At 33.7% G+C, this 23,704-nt stretch overlaps 1 protein-coding gene across 1 annotated transcript in view; it reads left to right on the top strand.

Moving 5' to 3' along the window:
• ush2a (Usher syndrome 2A (autosomal recessive, mild)) overlaps positions 1 to 23,704 on the top strand; it is a 486,438-nt gene that overhangs the window by 328,062 nt on the left and 134,672 nt on the right. Inside the window, exons 47-51 of the mRNA XM_036955034.1 lie at positions 12,624 to 12,879; positions 15,501 to 15,829; positions 17,645 to 17,767; positions 18,281 to 18,444; positions 20,594 to 20,803. Of these exons, the coding sequence (XP_036810929.1) occupies positions 12,624 to 12,879; positions 15,501 to 15,829; positions 17,645 to 17,767; positions 18,281 to 18,444; positions 20,594 to 20,803 (1,082 nt within the window). The remainder of the gene's footprint in view (positions 1 to 12,623; positions 12,880 to 15,500; positions 15,830 to 17,644; positions 17,768 to 18,280; positions 18,445 to 20,593; positions 20,804 to 23,704) is intronic.

Here is a 23,704-nt window from a genome sequence, read left to right as displayed (position 1 = left end):
CAACATAGTGAAATATAGTGAAACATAGTAAAACATAATACAACATAATAAAACATAGTAAAACATAGTAAACCATAGTGAAACATAGTGAAATATAGTGAAACATAGTGAAACATAGTGAAATATAGTGAAACATAGTAAAACATAGTGAAATATAGTGAAACATAGTAAAACATAGTGAAATATAGTGAAACATAGTGAAACATAGTGAAATATAGTGAAACATAGTACAACATAGTGAAACATAGTACAACATAGTGAAACATAGTAAACCATAGTGAAACATAGTAAACCATAGTGAAACATAGTAAACCATAGTAAAATATAGTAAAACATAGTACAACATAGTAAAACAGAGTGAAACATAGTAAAACATAGTACAACATAGTAAAATATAGTAAAACATAGTAAAACATAGTAAAATATAGTAAAACATAGTGAAACATAGTGAAATATAGTGAAACATAGTAACACATAGTGAAATATAGTGAAACATAGTAAACCATAGTGAAACATAGTAAAACATAATACAACATAGTGAAATATAGTGAAACATAGTACAACATAATAAAACATAGTGAAATATAGTGAAACATAGTGAAATATAGTGAAACATAGTAAAACATAGTAAAACATAATACAACATAGTGAAATATAGTGAAACATAGTAAACCATAGTGAAACATAGTGAAACATAGTACAACATAATACAACATAGTGAAACATAGTAAAACATAATACAACATAGTGAAATATAGTGAAACATAGTAAAACATAGGGAAACATAGTACAACATAGTGAAACATAGTAAAACATAATACAACATAGTGAAATATAGTGAAACATAGTAAAACATAATACAACATAGTGAAATATAGTGAAACATAGTAAAACATAATACAACATAATAAAACATAGTAAACCATAGTGAAACATAGTGAAATATAGTGAAACATAGTAAAACATAATACAACATAGTAAAACATAGTAAAACATAGTAAACCATAGTGAAACATAGTGAAATATAGTGAAACATAGTGAAACATAGTGAAATATAGTGAAACATTTTAAAACATAGTGAAATATAGTGAAATATAGTGAAACATAGTAAAACATAATACAACATAGTGAAATATAGTGAAACATAGTAAAACATAATACAACATAGTGAAATATAGTGAAACATAGTAAAACATAATACAACATAATAAAACATAATACAACATAGAAAACCATAGTGAAACATAGTGAAATATAGTGAAACATAGTAAAACATAATACAACATAGTGAAATATAGTGAAACATAGTAAACCATAGTGAAACATAGTGAAATATAGTGAAACATAGTACAACATTATACAACATAGTGAAATATAGTGAAACATAGTAAAACATAATACAACATAGTGAAATATAGTGAAACATAGTAAAACATAATACAACATAGTGAAATATAGTGAAACATAGTAAAACATAATACAACATAGTGAAATATAGTGAAACATAGTAAAACATAATACAACATAGTGAAATATAGTGAAACATAGTAAACCATAGTGAAACATAGTGAAATATAGTGAAACATAGTACAACATAATACAACATAGTGAAATATAGTGAAACATAGTAAAACATAATACAACATAGTGAAATATAGTGAAACATAGTAAAACATAATACAACATAGTGAAATATAGTGAAACATAGTAAACCATAGTGAAACATAGTGAAATATAGTGAAACATAGTAAAACATAATACAACATAGTGAAATATAGTGAAACATAGTAAACCATAGTGAAACATAGTGAAATATAGTGAAACATAGTAAAACATAATACAACATAGTGAAATATAGTGAAACATAGTAAAACATAGTGAAACATAGTACAACATAGTGAAATATAGTGAAACATAGTAAAACATAATACAACATACTGAAATATAGTGAAACTTAGTAAAACATAATACAACATAGTGAAATATAGTGAAACATAGTAAAACATAGTGAAACATAGTACAACATAGTGAAATATAGTGAAACATAGTAAAACATAATACAACATAGTGAAATATAGTGAAACATAGTAAAACATAATACAACATAGTGAAACATAGTAAAACATAATACAACATAATAAAACATAGTAAACATAGTAAACCATAGTGAAACATAGTGAAATATAGTGAAACATAGTAAAACATAATACAACATAGTAAACCATAGTGAAACATAGTAAAATATAGTAAAATATAGTAAAACATAGTACAACATAGTAAAACAGAGTGAAACATAGTAAAACATAGTACAACATAGTAAAATATAGTAAAACATAGTAAAACATAGTAAAATATAGTAAAACATAGTGAAACATAGTGAAATATAGTGAAACATAGTAACACATAGTGAAATATAGTGAAACATAGTAAACCATAGTGAAACATAGTAAAACATAATACAACATAGTGAAATATAGTGAAACATAGTAAAACATAATACAACATAGTGAAATATAGTGAAACATAGTACAACATAATAAAACATAGTGAAATATAGTGAAACATAGTGAAATATAGTGAAACATAGTAAAACATAGTAAAACATAATACAACATAGTGAAATATAGTGAAACATAGTAAACCATAGTGAAACATAGTGAAACATAGTACAACATAATACAACATAGTGAAACATAGTAAAACATAATACAACATAGTGAAATATAGTGAAACATAGTAAAACATAGGGAAACATAGTACAACATAGTGAAACATAGTAAAACATAATACAACATAGTGAAATATAGTGAAACATAGTAAAACATAATACAACATAGTGAAATATAGTGAAACATAGTAAAACATAATACAACATAGTGAAATATAGTGAAACATAGTAAAACATAATACAACATAGTGAAATATAGTGAAACATAGTAAAACATAATACAACATAATAAAACATAATACAACATAGTAAACCATAGTGAAACATAGTGAAATATAGTGAAACATAGTAAAACATAATACAACATAGTGAAATATAGTGAAACATAGTAAACCATAGTGAAACATAGTGAAATATAGTGAAACATAGTGAAACATAGTGAAATATAGTGAAACATTTTAAAACATAGTGAAATATAGTGAAATATAGTGAAACATAGTAAAACATAATACAACATAGTGAAATATAGTGAAACATAGTAAAACATAATACAACATAGTGAAATATAGTGAAACATAGTAAAACATAATACAACATAATAAAACATAATACAACATAGAAAACCATAGTGAAACATAGTGAAATATAGTGAAACATAGTAAAACATAATACAACATAGTGAAATATAGTGAAACATAGTAAACCATAGTGAAACATAGTGAAATATAGTGAAACATAGTACAACATAATACAACATAGTGAAACATAGTAAAACATAATACAACATAGTGAAATATAGTGAAACATAGTAAAACATAATACAACATAGTGAAATATAGTGAAACATAGTAAAACATAATACAACATAGTGAAATATAGTGAAACATAGTAAAACATAATACAACATAATAAAACATAATACAACATAGTAAACCATAGTGAAACATAGTGAAATATAGTGAAACATAGTAAAACATAATACAACATAGTGAAACATAGTAAACCATAGTGAAACATAGTGAAATATAGTGAAACATAGTACAACATAATACAACATAGTGAAATATAGTGAAACATAGTAAAACATAATACAACATAGTGAAATATAGTGAAACATAGTAAAACATAATACAACATAGTGAAACATAGTAAAACATAATACAACATAGTGAAATATAGTGAAACATAGTAAAACATAATACAACATAATAAAACATAGTAAAACATAGTAAACCATAGTGAAACATAGTGAAATATAGTGAAACATAGTAAAACATAATACAACATAGTAAAACATAGTAAAACATAGTAAACCATAGTGAAACATAGTGAAATATAGTGAAACATAGTAAAATATAGTGAAACATTTTAAAACATAGTGAAATATAGTGAAACATAGTAAAACATAATACAACATAGTGAAACATAGTAAAACATAGTGAAATATAGTGAAACATAGTAAAACATAATACAACATAGTGAAATATAGTGAAACATAGTAAAACATAATACAACATAGTGAAACATAGTGAAATATAGTGAAACATAATACAACATAGTGAAATATAGTGAAACATAGTGAAACATAGTAAAACATAATACAACATAGTGAAATATAGTGAAACATAATACAACATAGTGAAACATAGTGAAACATAGTAAAACATAATACAACATAGTGAAATATAGTGAAACATAGTAAAACATAATACAACATAGTGAAACATAGTGAAATATAATACAACATAGTGAAATATAGTGAAACATAGTAAAACATAATAAAACATAGTAAAACATAGTACAACATAGTACAACATAGTGAAACATAGTAAACCATAGTGAAACATAGTAAACCATAGTGAAACATAGTAAACCATAGTGAAACATAGTAAACCATAGTACAACATAGTAAAACAGAGTGAAACATAGTAAAACATAGTACAACATAGTAAAATATAGTAAAACATAGTGAAACATAGTGAAATATAGTGAAACATAGTAAAACATAGTGAAATATAGTGAAACATAGTAAACCATAGTGAAACATAGTAAAACATAATACAGCATAGTGAAATATAGTGAAACATAGTAAACCATAGTGAAACATAATAAAACATAGTGAAATATAGTGAAACATAGTAAAACATAATACAACATAGTGAAATATAGTGAAACATAGTACAACATAATACAACATAGTGAAATATAGTGAAACACAATAAAACATAGTGAAATATAGTGAAACATAGTAAAACATAATACAACATAGTGAAACATAGTAAAACATAATACAACATAGTAAAACAGAGTGAAACATAGTAAAACATAATACAACATAGTGAAACATAATAAAACATAATACAACATAGTGAAACATAGTAAAACATAATACAACATAGTAAAACAGAGTGAAACATAGTAAAACATAATACAACATAGTAAAACAGAGTGAAACATAGTAAAACATAATACAACATAGTGAAATATAGTAAAACATAATACAACATAATAAAACATAGTAAAACATAGTAAACCATAGTGAAACATAGTGAAATATAGTGAAACATAGTAAAACATAATACAACATAGTGAAATATAGTGAAACATAGTAAACCATAGTGAAACATAGTGAAATATAGTGAAACATAGTAAAACATAATACAACATAGTGAAATATAGTGAAACATAGTAAACCATAGTGAAACATAGTGAAATATAGTGAAACATAGTAAAACATAATACAACATAGTGAAATATAGTGAAACATAGTAAAACATAGTGAAACATAGTACAACATAGTGAAATATAGTGAAACATAGTAAAACATAATACAACATAGTGAAATATAGTGAAACATAGTAAAACATAATACAACATAGTGAAATATAGTGAAACATAGTAAAACATAGTGAAACATAGTACAACATAGTGAAATATAGTGAAACATAGTAAAACATAATACAACATAGTGAAATATAGTGAAACATAGTAAAACATAATACAACATAGTGAAATATAGTGAAACATAGTAAAACATAATACAACATAATAAAACATAGTAAACATAGTAAACCATAGTGAAACATAGTGAAATATAGTGAAACATAGTAAAACATAATACAACATAGTAAAACATAGTAAAACATAGTAAACCATAGTGAAACATAGTGAAATATAGTGAAACATAGTGAAACATAGTGAAATATAGTGAAACATAGTAAAACATAGTGAAATATAGTGAAACATAGTAAAACATAGTGAAATATAGTGAAACATAGTGAAACATAGTGAAATATAGTGAAACATAGTACAACATAGTGAAACATAGTACAACATAGTGAAATATAGTAAACCATAGTGAAACATAGTAAACCATAGTGAAACATAGTAAACCATAGTAAAATATAGTAAAACATAGTACAACATATTAAAACAGAGTGAAACATAGTAAAACATAGTACAACATAGTAAAATATAGTAAAACATAGTAAAACATAGTACAACATAGTAAAATATAGTAAAACATAGTGAAACATGGTGAAATATAGTGAAACATAGTAACACATAGTGAAATATAGTGAAACATAGTAAACCATAGTGAAACATAGTAAAACATAATACAACATAGTGAAATATAGTGAAACATAGTACAACATAATAAAACATAGTGAAATATAGTGAAACATAGTGAAATATAGTGAAACATAGTAAAACATAGTAAAACATAATACAACATAGTGAAATATAGTGAAACATAGTAAACCATAGTGAAACATAGTGAAACATAGTACAACATAATACAACATAGTGAAATATAGTGAAACATAGTAAAACATAATACAACATAGTGAAATATAGTGAAACATAGTAAAACATAGGGAAACATAGTACAACATAGTGAAACATAGTAAAACATAATACAACATAGTGAAATATAGTGAAACATAGTAAAACATAATACAACATAGTGAAATATAGTGAAACATAGTAAAACATAATACAACATAATAAAACATAGTAAACCATAGTGAAACATAGTGAAATATAGTGAAACATAGTAAAACATAATACAACATAATAAAACATAATACAACATAGTAAACCATAGTGAAACATAGTGAAATATAGTGAAACATAGTGAAACATAGTGAAATATAGTGAAACATTTTAAAACATAGTGAGATATAGTGAAATATAGTGAAACATAGTAAAACATAATACAACATAGTGAAATATAGTGAAACATAGTAAAACATAATACAACATAGTGAAATATAGTGAAACATAGTAAAACATAATACAACATAATAAAACATAATACAACATAGTAAACCATAGTGAAACATAGTGAAATATAGTGAAACATAGTAAAACATAATACAACATAGTGAAATATAGTGAAACATAGTAAACCATAGTGAAACATAGTGAAATATAGTGAAACATAGTACAACATAATACAACATAGTGAAACATAGTAAAACATAATACAACATAGTGAAATATAGTGAAACATAGTAAAACATAATACAACATAGTGAAATATAGTGAAACATAGTAAAACATAATACAACATAGTGAAATATAGTGAAACATAGTAAAACATAATACAACATAATAAAACATAATACAACATAGTAAACCATAGTGAAACATAGTAAAACATAATACAACATAGTGAAACATAGTAAACCATAGTGAAACATAGTGAAATATAGTGAAACATAGTACAACATAATACAACATAGTGAAATATAGTGAAACATAGTAAAACATAATACAACATAGTGAAATATAGTGAAACATAGTAAAACATAATACAACATAGTGAAATATAGTGAAACATAGTAAACCATAGTGAAACATAGTGAAATATAGTGAAACATAGTAAAACATAATACAACATAGTGAAACATAGTAAACCATAGTGAAACATAGTGAAATATAGTGAAACATAGTAAAACATAATACAACATAGTGAAATATAGTGAAACATAGTAAAACATAGTGAAACATAGTACAACATAGTGAAATATAGTGAAACATAGTAAAACATAATACAACATACTGAAATATAGTGAAACTTAGTAAAACATAATACAACATAGTGAAACATAGTGAAACATAGTACAACATAGTGAAATATAGTGAAACATAGTAAAACATAATACAACATAGTGAAATATAGTGAAACATAGTAAAACATAATACAACATAGTGAAATATAGTGAAACATAGTAAAACATAATACAACATAATAAAACATAGTAAAACATAGTAAACCATAGTGAAACATAGTGAAATATAGTGAAACATAGTGAAACATAGTGAAATATAGTGAAACATAGTAAAACATAGTGAAATATAGTGAAACATAGTAAAACATAGTGAAATATAGTGAAACATAGTGAAACATAGTGAAATATAGTGAAACATAGTACAACATAGTGAAACATAGTACAACATAGTGAAACATAGTAAACCATAGTGAAACATAGTAAACCATAGTGAAACATAGTAAACCATAGTAAAATATAGTAAAACATAGTACAACATAGTAAAACAGAGTGAAACATAGTAAAACATAGTACAACATAGTAAAATATAGTAAAACATAGTAAAACATAGTAAAATATAGTAAAACATAGTGAAACATAGTGAAATATAGTGAAACATAGTAACACATAGTGAAATATAGTGAAACATAGTAAACCATAGTGAAACATAGTAAAACATAATACAACATAGTGAAATATAGTGAAACATAGTAAAACATAATACAACATAGTGAAATATAGTGAAACATAGTACAACATAATAAAACATAGTGAAATATAGTGAAACATAGTGAAATATAGTGAAACATAGTAAAACATAGTAAAACATAATACAACATAGTGAAATATAGTGAAACATAGTAAACCATAGTGAAACATAGTGAAACATAGTACAACATAATACAACATAGTGAAACATAGTAAAACATAATACAACATAGTGAAATATAGTGAAACATAGTAAAACATAGGGAAACATAGTACAACATAGTGAAACATAGTAAAACATAATACAACATAGTGAAATATAGTGAAACATAGTAAAACATAATACAACATAGTGAAATATAGTGAAACATAGTAAAACATAATACAACATAATAAAACATAGTAAACCATAGTGAAACATAGTGAAATATAGTGAAACATAGTAAAACATAATACAACATAGTAAAACATAGTAAAACATAGTAAACCATAGTGAAACATAGTGAAATATAGTGAAACATAGTGAAACATAGTGAAATATAGTGAAACATTTTAAAACATAGTGAAATATAGTGAAACATAGTAAAACATAATACAACATAGTGAAATATAGTGAAACATAGTAAAACATAATACAACATAGTGAAATATAGTGAAACATAGTAAAACATAATACAACATAATAAAACATAATACAACATAGAAAACCATAGTGAAACATAGTGAAATATAGTGAAACATAGTAAAACATAATACAACATAGTGAAATATAGTGAAACATAGTAAACTATAGTGAAACATAGTGAAATATAGTGAAACATAGTACAACATAATACAACATAGTGAAATATAGTGAAACATAGTAAAACATAATACAACATAGTGAAATATAGTGAAACATAGTAAAACATAATACAACATAGTGAAATATAGTGAAACATAGTAAAACATAATACAACATAGTGAAACATAGTAAAACATAATACAACATAGTGAAATATAGTGAAACATAGTAAACCATAGTGAAACATAGTGAAATATAGTGAAACATAGTACAACATAATACAACATAGTGAAATATAGTGAAACATAGTAAAACATAATACAACATAGTGAAATATAGTGAAACATAGTAAAACATAATACAACATAGTGAAATATAGTGAAACATAGTAAACCATAGTGAAACATAGTGAAATATAGTGAAACATAGTAAAACATAATACAACATAGTGAAATATAGTGAAACATAGTAAACCATAGTGAAACATAGTGAAATATAGTGAAACATAGTAAAACATAATACAACATAGTGAAATATAGTGAAACATAGTAAAACATAGTGAAACATAGTACAACATAGTGAAATATAGTGAAACATAGTAAAACATAATACAACATACTGAAATATAGTGAAACTTAGTAAAACATAATACAACATAGTGAAATATAGTGAAACATAGTAAAACATAGTGAAACATAGTACAACATAGTGAAATATAGTGAAACATAGTAAAACATAATACAACATAGTGAAATATAGTGAAACATAGTAAAACATAATACAACATAGTGAAACATAGTAAAACATAATACAACATAATAAAACATAGTAAACATAGTAAACCATAGTGAAACATAGTGAAATATAGTGAAACATAGTAAAACATAATACAACATAGTAAACCATAGTGAAACATAGTAAAATATAGTAAAATATAGTAAAACATAGTACAACATAGTAAAACAGAGTGAAACATAGTAAAACATAGTACAACATAGTAAAATATAGTAAAACATAGTAAAACATAGTAAAATATAGTAAAACATAGTGAAACATAGTGAAATATAGTGAAACATAGTAACACATAGTGAAATATAGTGAAACATAGTAAACCATAGTGAAACATAGTAAAACATAATACAACATAGTGAAATATAGTGAAACATAGTAAAACATAATACAACATAGTGAAATATAGTGAAACATAGTACAACATAATAAAACATAGTGAAATATAGTGAAACATAGTGAAATATAGTGAAACATAGTAAAACATAGTAAAACATAATACAACATAGTGAAATATAGTGAAACATAGTAAACCATAGTGAAACATAGTGAAACATAGTACAACATAATACAACATAGTGAAACATAGTAAAACATAATACAACATAGTGAAATATAGTGAAACATAGTAAAACATAGGGAAACATAGTACAACATAGTGAAACATAGTAAAACATAATACAACATAGTGAAATATAGTGAAACATAGTAAAACATAATACAACATAGTGAAATATAGTGAAACATAGTAAAACATAATACAACATAGTGAAATATAGTGAAACATAGTAAAACATAATACAACATAGTGAAATATAGTGAAACATAGTAAAACATAATACAACATAATAAAACATAATACAACATAGTAAACCATAGTGAAACATAGTGAAATATAGTGAAACATAGTAAAACATAATACAACATAGTGAAATATAGTGAAACATAGTAAACCATAGTGAAACATAGTGAAATATAGTGAAACATAGTGAAATATAGTGAAACATTTTAAAACATAATACAACATAGTGAAATATAGTGAAACATAGTAAAACATAATACAACATAGTGAAATATAGTGAAACATAGTAAAACATAATACAACATAGTGAAATATAGTGAAACATAGTAAAACATAATACAACATAATAAAACATAATACAACATAGAAAACCATAGTGAAACATAGTGAAATATAGTGAAACATAGTAAAACATAATACAACATAGTGAAATATAGTGAAACATAGTAAACCATAGTGAAACATAGTGAAATATAGTGAAACATAGTACAACATAATACAACATAGTGAAACATAGTAAAACATAATACAACATAGTGAAATATAGTGAAACATAGTAAAACATAATACAACATAGTGAAATATAGTGAAACATAGTAAAACATAATACAACATAGTGAAATATAGTGAAACATAGTAAAACATAATACAACATAGTGAAATATAGTGAAACATAGTAAAACATAATACAACATAGTGAAATATAGTGAAACATAGTAAAACATAATACAACATAATAAAACATAATACAACATAGTAAACCATAGTGAAACATAGTGAAATATAGTGAAACATAGTAAAACATAATACAACATAGTGAAACATAGTAAACCATAGTGAAACATAGTGAAATATAGTGAAACATAGTACAACATAATACAACATAGTGAAATATAGTGAAACATAGTAAAACATAATACAACATAGTGAAATATAGTGAAACATAGTAAAACATAATACAACATAGTGAAACATAGTAAAACATAATACAACATAGTGAAATATAGTGAAACATAGTAAAACATAATACAACATAATAAAACATAGTAAAACATAGTAAACCATAGTGAAACATAGTGAAATATAGTGAAACATAGTAAAACATAATACAACATAGTAAAACATAGTAAAACATAGTAAACCATAGTGAAACATAGTGAAATATAGTGAAACATAGTAAAATATAGTGAAACATTTTAAAACATAGTGAAATATAGTGAAACATAGTAAAACATAATACAACATAGTGAAACATAGTAAAACATAGTGAAATATAGTGAAACATAGTAAAACATAATACAACATAGTGAAATATAGTAAAACATAATACAACATAGTGAAACATAGTGAAATATAGTGAAACATAATACAACATAGTGAAATATAGTGAAACATAGTGAAACATAGTAAAACATAATACAACATAGTGAAATATAGTGAAACATAATACAACATAGTGAAACATAGTGAAACATAGTAAAACATAATACAACATAGTGAAATATAGTGAAACATAGTGAAACATAGTGAAATATAGTAAAACATAATACAACATAGTGAAATATAGTGAAACATAGTAAAACATAATACAACATAGTAAACCATAGTGAAACATAGTAAACCATAGTGAAACATAGTGAAATATAGTAAAATATAGTGAAACATAGTAAAACAGAGTGCACTATATAGGGAATATTTAAATGAACTACAACCGAAAATGTTATGAATTTCAGTTTCCATCTGTTTTCTCTTCCTGTATAGATTTGCATATTGCATTTTTTATAATAATCCTAATTCCTATCCATGTGTTTGTAGATGGGTGGTGGAGAGGAGTGTGAGAGGCACCCAGCAGGTATCCACAGTGGTCAGACTTCCCCCATCCCCTCCTCCCCTCTCCTATCTGGACCACTCTTCAGCCCTCAGCCCCTGGACCTCCTACCAGTACCGCCTAGTGGCCAGCACACAGGCTGGATCTAACACTAGTGCATGGGCTAACATCACCACCAGACCCTCTCGTCCTGCCGGTCTAGTCCCACCACGGGTAGATGTGCTGGGACCGGACTCACTGCAGGTTGGTGGTTGTGTGGAGGTGTGAGTGTTGTGACTTTAGTTTGGGTTTTGGTGCTGTTACTAAGCCAATAACAGACCATGTCTCAGCTAACCAGCCAATAAGATGTATCTACCTCAAGTTGTGGTAGACATTCTTTGAAACACTACAGTATATAGGCCAATGTCATATTGGTATTCATGCTTATATTGTGTGTATTCATTTTGAACAGTTCCCTCCCTGAGCTCTCTCGCTCTCATATAATGCACACACACACACTCTCAAAACGCACACACACACACTTACAAAATGGTGTTTCAGACACTAAACTCAAGGTCCCCTTCCGGAAGTAGGCAGGATCATGACCCTGTCTGTAGTGAATTCCTTCCTGTCGGCCATATTAACAAGACTCTAACTAAGTAAGACATCTAAATTAGCACATCATGTCCCGCCCACACACACACACATGCACACATACATTCATATGCACACGCCCCTGCACTAATGCTAACTGTATGAAAATGCAAATTCCTGTCATCATTTCAGACACAACCCTGTCGTCACGATGCTTTAGGGGTCAGAGGTAATTTATTTCTTAGTGTTTCTTCCTGGTTCAGCCCAATTACACGCTTCCTGTTTATGTCTGACTGGTAATGCAAAAAAACAATAGTGTTCACTGAGACCCAGGTATAACTCTCTCTCTCTCGCTCTGTATTAAATTGCAATTTGTTGTCAGGAAGCATGGAATGAATACGTATCAGATACCAGCACAACTGCTCTTTCCATCTACTGATCTCTCTCTTTCTTTCTTTCCTTTCTTTCTCTTTCTTGTTCAGGTCTGCCTCTCTCTTTAAAATCATACTGGAATCTGAGAATCCAACTGTTTTCCATTCATGATTACTATATAAACCTCAGACTAAGCTTGCCTTTACCTCAATCCTACTCCCTCTGGTACTTTACTAAGGACAATACAGCTTCTTCTCAGAACATGAGTAATTCCATCCAGGGTGCTATCAGTGTTTTAAGGTGGTATAAATCCTAGCAGTGTACCTGCTGGTTGAATAGAGGGGTCTCCAGAGAGAGAGAGAGAGGCCTAGCTAGCAGGGCCTTGCTGCCTGACAAACACCATTCAGGGGGAATTCATGTCACCAAACAGGCTTTGCAGCTTAGCGGTCCTCTTTGTACCAATACACCCACAGACTCCACACACACACACACACGCACAGGGGGTCCACGCACACACACACACACACACACACACACACACACACACACACACACACACACACACACACATACATACACACAGACACACTTCTCTGTCTCTTCCTCTAGTCTTGAGAAAGTGCCAGAAACACAGACTGAAGTGCTGGTGACTTCAAACAAAGACCCCATTTACATAAACTAGTTTGAATAATTCATTTCCCCCAACCCTGACTTCTATTTGTTGTTGTTTTTTCAGACTATTGTTATTTCATTAATTTGTTAACAGCTGCGTTTACATGGCTAACGAGGTGAGAAGAGTTACACATGTAAGACGCTAAGACTGGTTCTGCTATTTGCATATTTATCAGTTTATTCAGCAGTTTATTTATTTACCAACCGACTGATTCAATGGTCTCAGTGTGTTTTGTCTGGTTGTCTTAGCAATCACTGGGGCTTCCTGCAGTCTAGTGTTTGGTGTGTTTATTCACAGCTAGTGGTGATTTGTTACTTCTTTTTCAGCTAAGCTTTGGTTTTTTAGTTTTTTTATTCCTGTGTTTTTCTAATTATTTAGAAATTGAAGGAAAGGGAAGTGAAGGCCATCACACACACACACACACCCACGCCAAGCACACACACACACAGACACACACACACACACACACACACAGCCCTGAGCCCTTACTTATAGGTAGTGTGTGTGTATATGTGTATGTGTGTGTTACAGGTCACACACACCTTTACCTAATTTTCTCACCTAATTACCGAAAATCAGAGCAGAATGAATTCCTCTTTCTAATCACATACTATGTCTCTACAAGCTCCGCTTTGAACTGCACAGTGATTCCACACATTTTTTGCCTTTTTAATTCCCTGAAATGCTGACAGAATCACACGCAGGCAGCGCTAGCTAGGCAACATGCTGTAGTTTTTGTATATAACAATTCCATTACTGCGGTTTCATTATTTTAGCATGTTAGCCTGCAAGGATGAAATCTGTTTTATATGTGTTGAAGGGAATCTGCCACTCAGGTCAATGTCAGGGTGTCTTTCTCTCTTTCTGCACGGTGCAGAGCTGTACGCACACACACACAAGCATGTAATTCCCATACATACATACACACGTAGGCATGCGCAAGCACACACACATGGCTGTTTGCACACACGCACACACTGTACAGTAGTACAACATCACTTCCTGGAACTCATCCATCTAAAAGCGATCTAAAGCATATAACATTCTGAACTGCCAATCACAGGCCTCCCTCGGCCGCTTGCACCTCTGCACTGCACTCTGGGAGAGATGATGCCAGTTTTATTGCATAGCCTTCAGTGCTTCCCTGGTAAGAATTGAGAATATCCACATGACTTTGTGCGTGTCTGTGTGTATTTGTGTGTGTGTCTGTGTGTGTTTGTGTGTGCCTCCCTCCCTCTCTCCTCAGGTCATGTGGTCCCCTCCTGTCATTGCTAACGGAGTGATCGACCGCTATGAGATCCGCCTTCCCGACCCGCGCGTATCCCACGACGACCTGTCCAACCTCACCGTCACGGTAACAGACCTGGTGCCCTACACTAACTACCTGGTCACCGTCCTGGCCTGCTCCTCCGGGGGTAGCCTTATTGGGGGTTGCACAGAGAGCCTGCCCACTGCCGTGACTACACTACCCACAATCCCCCAGGATCTGGCACCACTGGCAGTGGTGGCCGTCAGTGAGTCCTTCCTGGCCGTATCCTGGCAACCTCCCGACAGGCCCAACGGACCTAACCTCAGGTAAATGTTGTATTATTACCAGGCCACTTAGTTGAGGGAAACCCAGGGTTCCAGTTGTGAGGTAGAGATACACAACACAAATTAAATGCAGAAAGGTAAATCTGTGTGTAAATGTGTGTCAGGTTGTAAAGTAAATGATAGTCAGTTAGAGTTCAAGCAGCTGCTGTAGCTGAGCCCCAGTATGCTAAGATCAGACATAGCACTAGCATCCAACATCTACATTGCTTAGCATCCAACTTCTACGTAGCAATAGCATCCAACATCTACATAGCTTAGCATCCAACATCTACACAGCACTAGCATCCAACATCTACACAGCACTAGCATCCAACATCTACATAACTTAGCATCCAACTTCTACGTAGCACTAGCATCCAACATCTACGTAGCACTAGCATCCAACATCTACGTAGCACTAGCATCCAACATCTACATAGCACTAGCATTCAGCATCTACGTAGCACTAGCATCCAACATCTACATAGCACTAGCATCCAACATCTACATAGCACTAGCATCCAGCATCTACGTAGCACTAGCATCCAGCATCTACATAGCACTAGCATCCAACATCTACGTAGCACTAGCATCCAACATCTACGTAGCACTAGCATCCAACATCTACGTAGCACTAGCATCCAACATCTACATAGCACTAGCATTCAGCATCTACGTAGCACTAGCATCCAACATCTACATAGCACTAGCATCCAACATCTACATAGCACTAGCATCCAGCATCTACGTCGCACTAGCATCCAGCATCTACATAGCACTAGCATCCAACATCTACGTAGCACTAGCATCCAACATCTACGTAGCACTAGCATCCAACATCTACGTAGCACTAGCATCCAACATCTACGTAGCACTAGCATCCAACATCTACGTAGCACTAGCATCCAGCATCTACGTAGCACTAGCATCCAACATCTACATAGCACTAGCATCCAGCATCTACGTAGCACTAGCATCCAGCATCTACGTAGCACTAGTATCCACATCTACATAGCACTAGCATCCAGCATCTGCGTAGCACTAGTATCCAACATCTACATAGCACTAGTATCCAGCATCTACGTAGCACTAGCATCCAACATCTACATAGCACTAGCATCCAACATCTACATAGCACTAGCATCCAGCATCTACGTAGCACTAGCATCCACCATCTACATAGCACTAGCATCCAACATCTACATAGCACTAGCATCCAGCATCTACGTAGCACTAGCATCCAGCATCTACGTAGCACTAGCATCCAGCATCTACGTAGCACTAGTATCCAACATCCATATCAGTATTACTCTCAATAGTCTCACACACTCTTCACTGAACCAGACAGAGACTTGCGTGAACGTGAGTGTTAATTATCTAGCTCGTTATCTGTGTGTGTGAGTATTTACCACTTTAGTTCCTACTCTGTTCTCGTCACGATTAGGAGCTAAATAACAGTCTGTTTTCATGGTGAACCATTACAATTCATGAGTACTTTCCCCTCCACAGCTCAGATCAGTGTGTTTGTTTAAGTTGGTTTATGAAAGCTGGAATAAGGCCTGCCCTTCTGATTGCAGCCCACATTAACATCACTGTAAGAGTGAATAACACTAACACCACAGGAATTAGAGAATAGAGAGGGAGAGAGAGAGACTGCAGAAGAAAGAAAGAGAGTGATAGAGGGGTAGAGTTACAGAGAAAGAGACAGAGAGGGGTGGAAAGAGAGAGACAGAGAGATAATAGAGGGATAGAGGGAAATAGACTGTGTTTGTGTGTGTATGTGTGTGTGATTATCCGTGTGTTTGGTGTGGTCCTCAGATACGAGCTGCTCAGACGTAAAAGCCGTCAGCCGCTGGCCGCGCAGCCCCCGGCAGATCTCCATCGCTGGTTCAATGTTTACGCCGGAGACAAATTGTTTCACCAAGATAAAGGCCTTAGCAGGTGAGATTACCAAAATTAGCTTTAGAGCAAACCGCCGCCACTGTGTACAGAGCTGTTTCGCGCTCCGATGCCATCTTTTAATGCCGCTCAAAGATACATTAAGCAAATATTCAAATAATTTAATTATTTTGTGCTAATCTCTGGCTGGCACTCGGCAGCAGCTGATTTTGTCCCTGTGCTTGCTAAAAGGCTTCTCTCTCCACTACTGACGTTTACTCTAGCTTCAAGTTAGACACTTTTAGATGCATAAGCAGTTTAAGCAGTTTTCTGGACTTTCGCTGCTGTGCTGGCCTACATTGTTCATAGTGGAAATATAATCGATTGCCGTTGAAGTTCGTGTTAGCCCATGTTGCTAGTAATTGTTTTGTATTAGCCTAGATATTGCACCACTTTTGAAACAGGATGTGTTTTGGTACAGTATGTGTGTGTGAGTGCATGTGTGCGTGTCTTTGTATGTGCCTGAATGCAAGTGTGTGTTGTCTAACCTTTGCCTGGTCCATTTTGACGCTGTAGGTTCACATGGTACCAGTACCAGTTACTGGTCTATAATGACGTGGGCTACTCTACAGGACAGCTGGCTACGGGTGTTACCCTGGCAGGAGTACCCCTCCACCCGCCCTCTCTGTCTGTCCAGACCATCAACCATACATCCATACACATCAGCTGGACAGAACCCTGTAAGAAGCTATATTTTAGTGCCATATACAGTGAGGGAAAAACTACTTGATCCCCTGCTGATTTTGTACGTTTGCCCACTGACAAAAAATTATCAGTCTATCATTTTCATGGTAGGCTTATTTGAACAGTGAGAGACAGAATAACAACAAAAAAATCCAGAAAAACGCATGTCAAAAATGTTATAAATTGATTTGCATTTTAATGAGGGAAATGAGTATTTTACCCCCTCTCAATCAGAAAGGTTTCTGGCTCCCAGGTGTCTTTTATACAGGTAACGAGCTGAGATTAGGAGCACACTCTTAAAGGGAGTGCTCCTAATCTCAGTTTGTTACCTGTTGTCGTGTCTTTGGCTATGCCGGATTATGTGATATGACTTGCAATTCTATAAAATAATTTCTCCGTAATTAATATCACCTGATTGAGCTAATCATGTAAATGTAATTAACTAGAGAGTTGGGCACCACGAAATAATATTTATAGTGCGATTATCTTCCGAATAAACTCTTAAAGACATAGTAATATTTTACATCAATAGCTGTCAATATCAATTATCGTCTTAATTCAGTCTCATCTGAAAGTTGTAAATTCTTGGTTATCTGCAAGAGCCCTGGCTAACAATTTGAATCAGCAATACAGAATTGGGTTTAATCATTTATTTACTAAATACCTAACTAATCACTCATATACATAATTAAGTCATAACTTGATTACAAATTACGTCATGAAGGAAAACTTCCCTGGCGGGCGGAACAGATATGACAGCTTGTTACACAAAGGAAAGGGGGCTGGGTTGAGTGAAAGAGCGGGAGACTGAGGAACAAAGGAAAAAAGCTGTGCTATCGTAAATACAGTATCTTATGCATTCTAAATTCTATATTCTCTATAATTCTATATTTACTCTGAGCTGCGCGTCGGTAGGTTGGTGGTAGATGGAAGACCGTGTTGCCAAACTGAGTCCTTTGTCCTTTGAAGAATGTCTCTGGTGGTCAATTGAATATGTTGTAGTAACGTCGTTGTGTGGTAGATGGGATACTCTGTCTGTTCCTTCCTAACTTGCGTTTGCCGCTGTGGTCGCTAACTCAACGGCTAGGAGGTATAACTTCAGTCGTGAATAAGAGTTCAAAGTTCATACCATTTGCAACCAAAGCTCATGCTGATGTTGGCTTTGTTCTGTAGTTATTATCTGAACCATTCTGACATCAGACCGTCGTCCTCACATCCTCGGAACAGGAAGCTATGTTGTCGTCAAGGCTTTATATAGGAAGGGAGAAAAGGGGTGTGTTTCATAGTTTACAGCCTCTGTCTCTTCACGTGGGCGGGACACTGAGTGAGCAGCAATATCTTATGAAAACCCACATCTCACAATTTAGAAGCTAAAATCACATTTCATCCCATCCCAAATAATGTAATATTCAAACATTTGAAGACTGCCAAACGTCAGCCTCGAAACCTTAATGACTTGGAGAAGATCTGAAAAGAGGAGTGGGACGAAATCCCTCCTGAGATGTGTGCAAACCTGGTGGCCAACTACAAGAAACGTCTGACCTCTGTGATTGCCAAGGGTTTTGCCACCAAGTACTAAGTCACTAAATTTGCAGAGGGGTCAAATACTTATTTCCCTCATTCAAATGCAAATAAATTTCTAAAATTTTTGACATGCGTTTTTCTGGATTTTTTTGTTGTTATTCTGTCTCTCACTGTTCAAATAAACCTACCATTAAAATTATAGACTGATCATTTCTTTGTCAGCAGGCAAACATACAAATTCAGCAGGGGATCAAATATTTTTTCCCTCATTGTATAATACTGTCATGACAGTCTGAACTGTTATTCACATAAACAGGACCTTATTCAGTAGGATAGGACGAGACTACTATGCTGTTCTAGGAACCTTTTCCATATTGTCATGTTACATTTTATATTTTAGTAATTTAGCAGATGCTCTTACCCAGAGCAATTTACAGGAGCAATTAGGATTAAGTGCCTTACTCAATTGCACATCTACATATTTATCACCTAGTCAGCTTAGGGATTCGTACAAGCAACCTTACGGTTACTGGCCCAACGCTCTTAAATGCTAGGCTACCAGATGCCAAATGTTGATTTTGACAATGAGTTCTCCGTCAACTGTCTCTCTCCACCCCTCAGCTCTACAGGATCTCCAGGGTGAGGTGGAACTCTACACCCTCAGGGTCGAATCCTCTCACCTCAGACGAACTCTGACCTTCCCACCCGGGGTCGATTGGACTGTGATAGGTGACCTGCAGCCCAACACGCGCTACAGGGTTTCCCTGCAGGTGTCCAATGGGGCTTACAACACTTCTAATACAGAGGTCAACTGTACTACTGAAGATGGAGGTGAGAAGGGTGTGTGTGCGTGCTGTCGATGGGTGGTGTTGTGAAATGTGTTGGAGTGTATTTTGAAATAGCAGGGTAGCAGGGTTCCCCAAACTCACCTAGAGCAGGGTTCCCCAAACTCACCTAGAGCAGGGTTCCCCAAACTCACCTAGCGCAGGGTTCCCAAACTCACCTAGAGCAGGGTTCCCCAAACTCACCTAGAGCAGGGTTCCCCAAACTCACCTAGCGCAGGGTTCCCCGAACTCAACTAGCGCAGGGTGGGGTGGGAGGAGGCAGGGTGCTGGTCAGTGCTAATAGGGTTGGTGTGGTATTGGCATCAATCCTCCAGCCCCTAACCTGCAGAAATGGAGTCAACACCGGAGCCATGGAAACCGAGACCAAGACCAGGCCCCTGGAATCCTACATCCAGACCAATACCAAGACCAGAACCCTTAGGAACCACATCTAGACCAAGACTCCACCACTTAGGAACTACATCTAGACCAAGACTAGAACACTTGAGAACCACATCTAGACCAAGACTCCACCCCTTAGGAACCACATCTAGTTCAAGACTAGAAACCCCAAGAACCACATCCATGACAACAACATATCCTTTAGTTACCACATCCAGAACCAGACCAGAACTTTCAAAAAACCCTTATATGCCAAGACTCAACCCAGAAGGAACCAAAACTACACCAAGACCCAGTTTATCGCCAACTACATCTACACCAAGACCGAACCCCTCTAGAACCACAACAACACACCAGGACTTAACCCCTTTAGAACCACAACAACACACCAGGACTTAACCCCTCTAGAACCACAACACCAACACCAAGACCTAACCCCTCTAGAACCACAACACCACCACCACGACTTCACCCCTCTAGAACCATAACAACACCACCATGACTTAACCCCTCTAGAACTACAACAACACCACCATGACAAAACCCCTCTAGAACCACACCAACACCATCACGACTTAACCCCTCTAGAACCACAACACCACCACCATGACTTAACCCCTCTAGAACCACAACAACAACACTACAACTTAACCCCTCTAGAACCACAACACCACCACCACCAAGACCTAACCCCCCTAGAACCACAACAACACCACCACGACTTAACCCCTCTAGGACCACAACAGCACCACCATGACTTAATCTGTCTAGGACCATACACCACCACCACCACAACTTAACCCCTCTACAACCACACCCAGACCAAGACCTAAACCCTCTAGAACAACAACAACACCACCACCACCACCACCACGACTTAACCCCTCTACAACCACACCCAGACCAAGACCTAAACCCTCTAGAACAACAACAACACCACCACCACCACAACTTAACCCCTCTACAACCACACCCAGACCAAGACCTAAACCCTCTAGAACAACAACAACACCACCACCACCACGACTTAACCCCTCTACAACCACACCCAGACCAAGACCTAACTCCTCTAGAACCACAACACCACCACCATGACTTAACCCCTCTAGAACCACACCCAGACCAACAACTAACCCCTCTAGAACAACAACACCACCACCACAACTTAACCCCTCTAGAACCACACCCAGACCAAGACCTAACCCCTCTAGAACCACTTCAACACCACCACCACCACCACCACGACTTAACTCCTCTAGAACCACACCCAGACCAAGACCTAACCCCTCTAGAACAACAACACCACCACCACAACTTAACCCCTCTAGAACCACACCCAGACCAAGACCTAACCATTCTAGAACCACTTCAACACCACCACCACCACGACTTAACTCCTCTAGAACCACACCCAGACCAAGACCTAACCCCTCTAGAACAACAACAACAACATCACCAGAGTTTGGGTGGCTGCAGTCTTTGACAATTTTTAGGGTATTTTCAGCCTCCTGAGGGTGAAAAGGCGTTGTCGTGCCCTCGTCATGACTGTGTTGGTATGTTTGGACCATGATAGGTCCTTAGTGTTGTTGACACTGAGGAACTTAAAACTCTCAACACGCTCCACTACAGCCCAGTCGATGTGAATGGGGGCGTGCTCGACACTCCATTTCCTGTAGTCCACGATCAGTCTTGCTGACGTTGTTGTCCTGGCGCTACACTGGTCTCTGACTTCCTCCGGAAGATATGTTTACATTGCCAAGGAAGTGAAATAGATAATAAACAAAAGTGAAATAAACAATAAAAATTAACAGTAAACATTACACTCACAGAAGTTCCAAATGAATAAAGACATTTCAAATGTCATATTATGTCTATATACAGTGTTGTCTCTCTCTCTCTCCCCCCCCCCCCTCCCTCCCTCTGTCTTTCTCTCCACCTAATCAGATCAGCATAGTAAAAAGTGCATTAAAAACATTAGAAAGTTGTTAGCTGCTAAGAGCGGGCCACGGGTCATTTAGCTTAGAGGCTCCAGGGGTCCTTCATTGCATTATTCTACTGCCGTAAGGCCATAGATCTGTAACCACTGTTATACACACACAGTCACACACAAATGCATACACACAGATAATTAAAAAGCCAGGTGCACATTTTGAGTGTGTGTTTTTATGTGTATGTGTGTCTGCGTGCCTCCATTCATGTGTCTGGTGTTGAGTCTAGCGTTGATAATGCTATCGTGGAAGTGAAATATAGTGCACTGGGTTGGGTTTGGGTAAGTGTGTTAGGAGGGAATGAATTGGGTAAGTGTGTTAGGAGGGAATGAATTGGGTAAGTGTCTTAGGAGGGAATGAATTGGGTGTTAGGAGGGAATGAATTGGGTAAGTGTGTTAGGAGGGAATGAATTGGGTAAGTGTTAGGAGGGAATGAATTGGGTAAGTGTGTTAGGAGGGAATGAATTGGGTAAGTGTGTTAGGAGGGAATGAATTGGGTAAGTGTGTTAGGAGGGAAT

The sequence above is a fragment of the Oncorhynchus mykiss genome, chromosome 19, assembly GCF_013265735.2.
Source record: "Oncorhynchus mykiss isolate Arlee chromosome 19, USDA_OmykA_1.1, whole genome shotgun sequence".
In the NCBI taxonomy this organism is placed as follows: Eukaryota; Metazoa; Chordata; class Actinopteri; order Salmoniformes; family Salmonidae; genus Oncorhynchus; species Oncorhynchus mykiss.
This window is presented reverse-complemented; position numbering and strand designations above follow the sequence as displayed.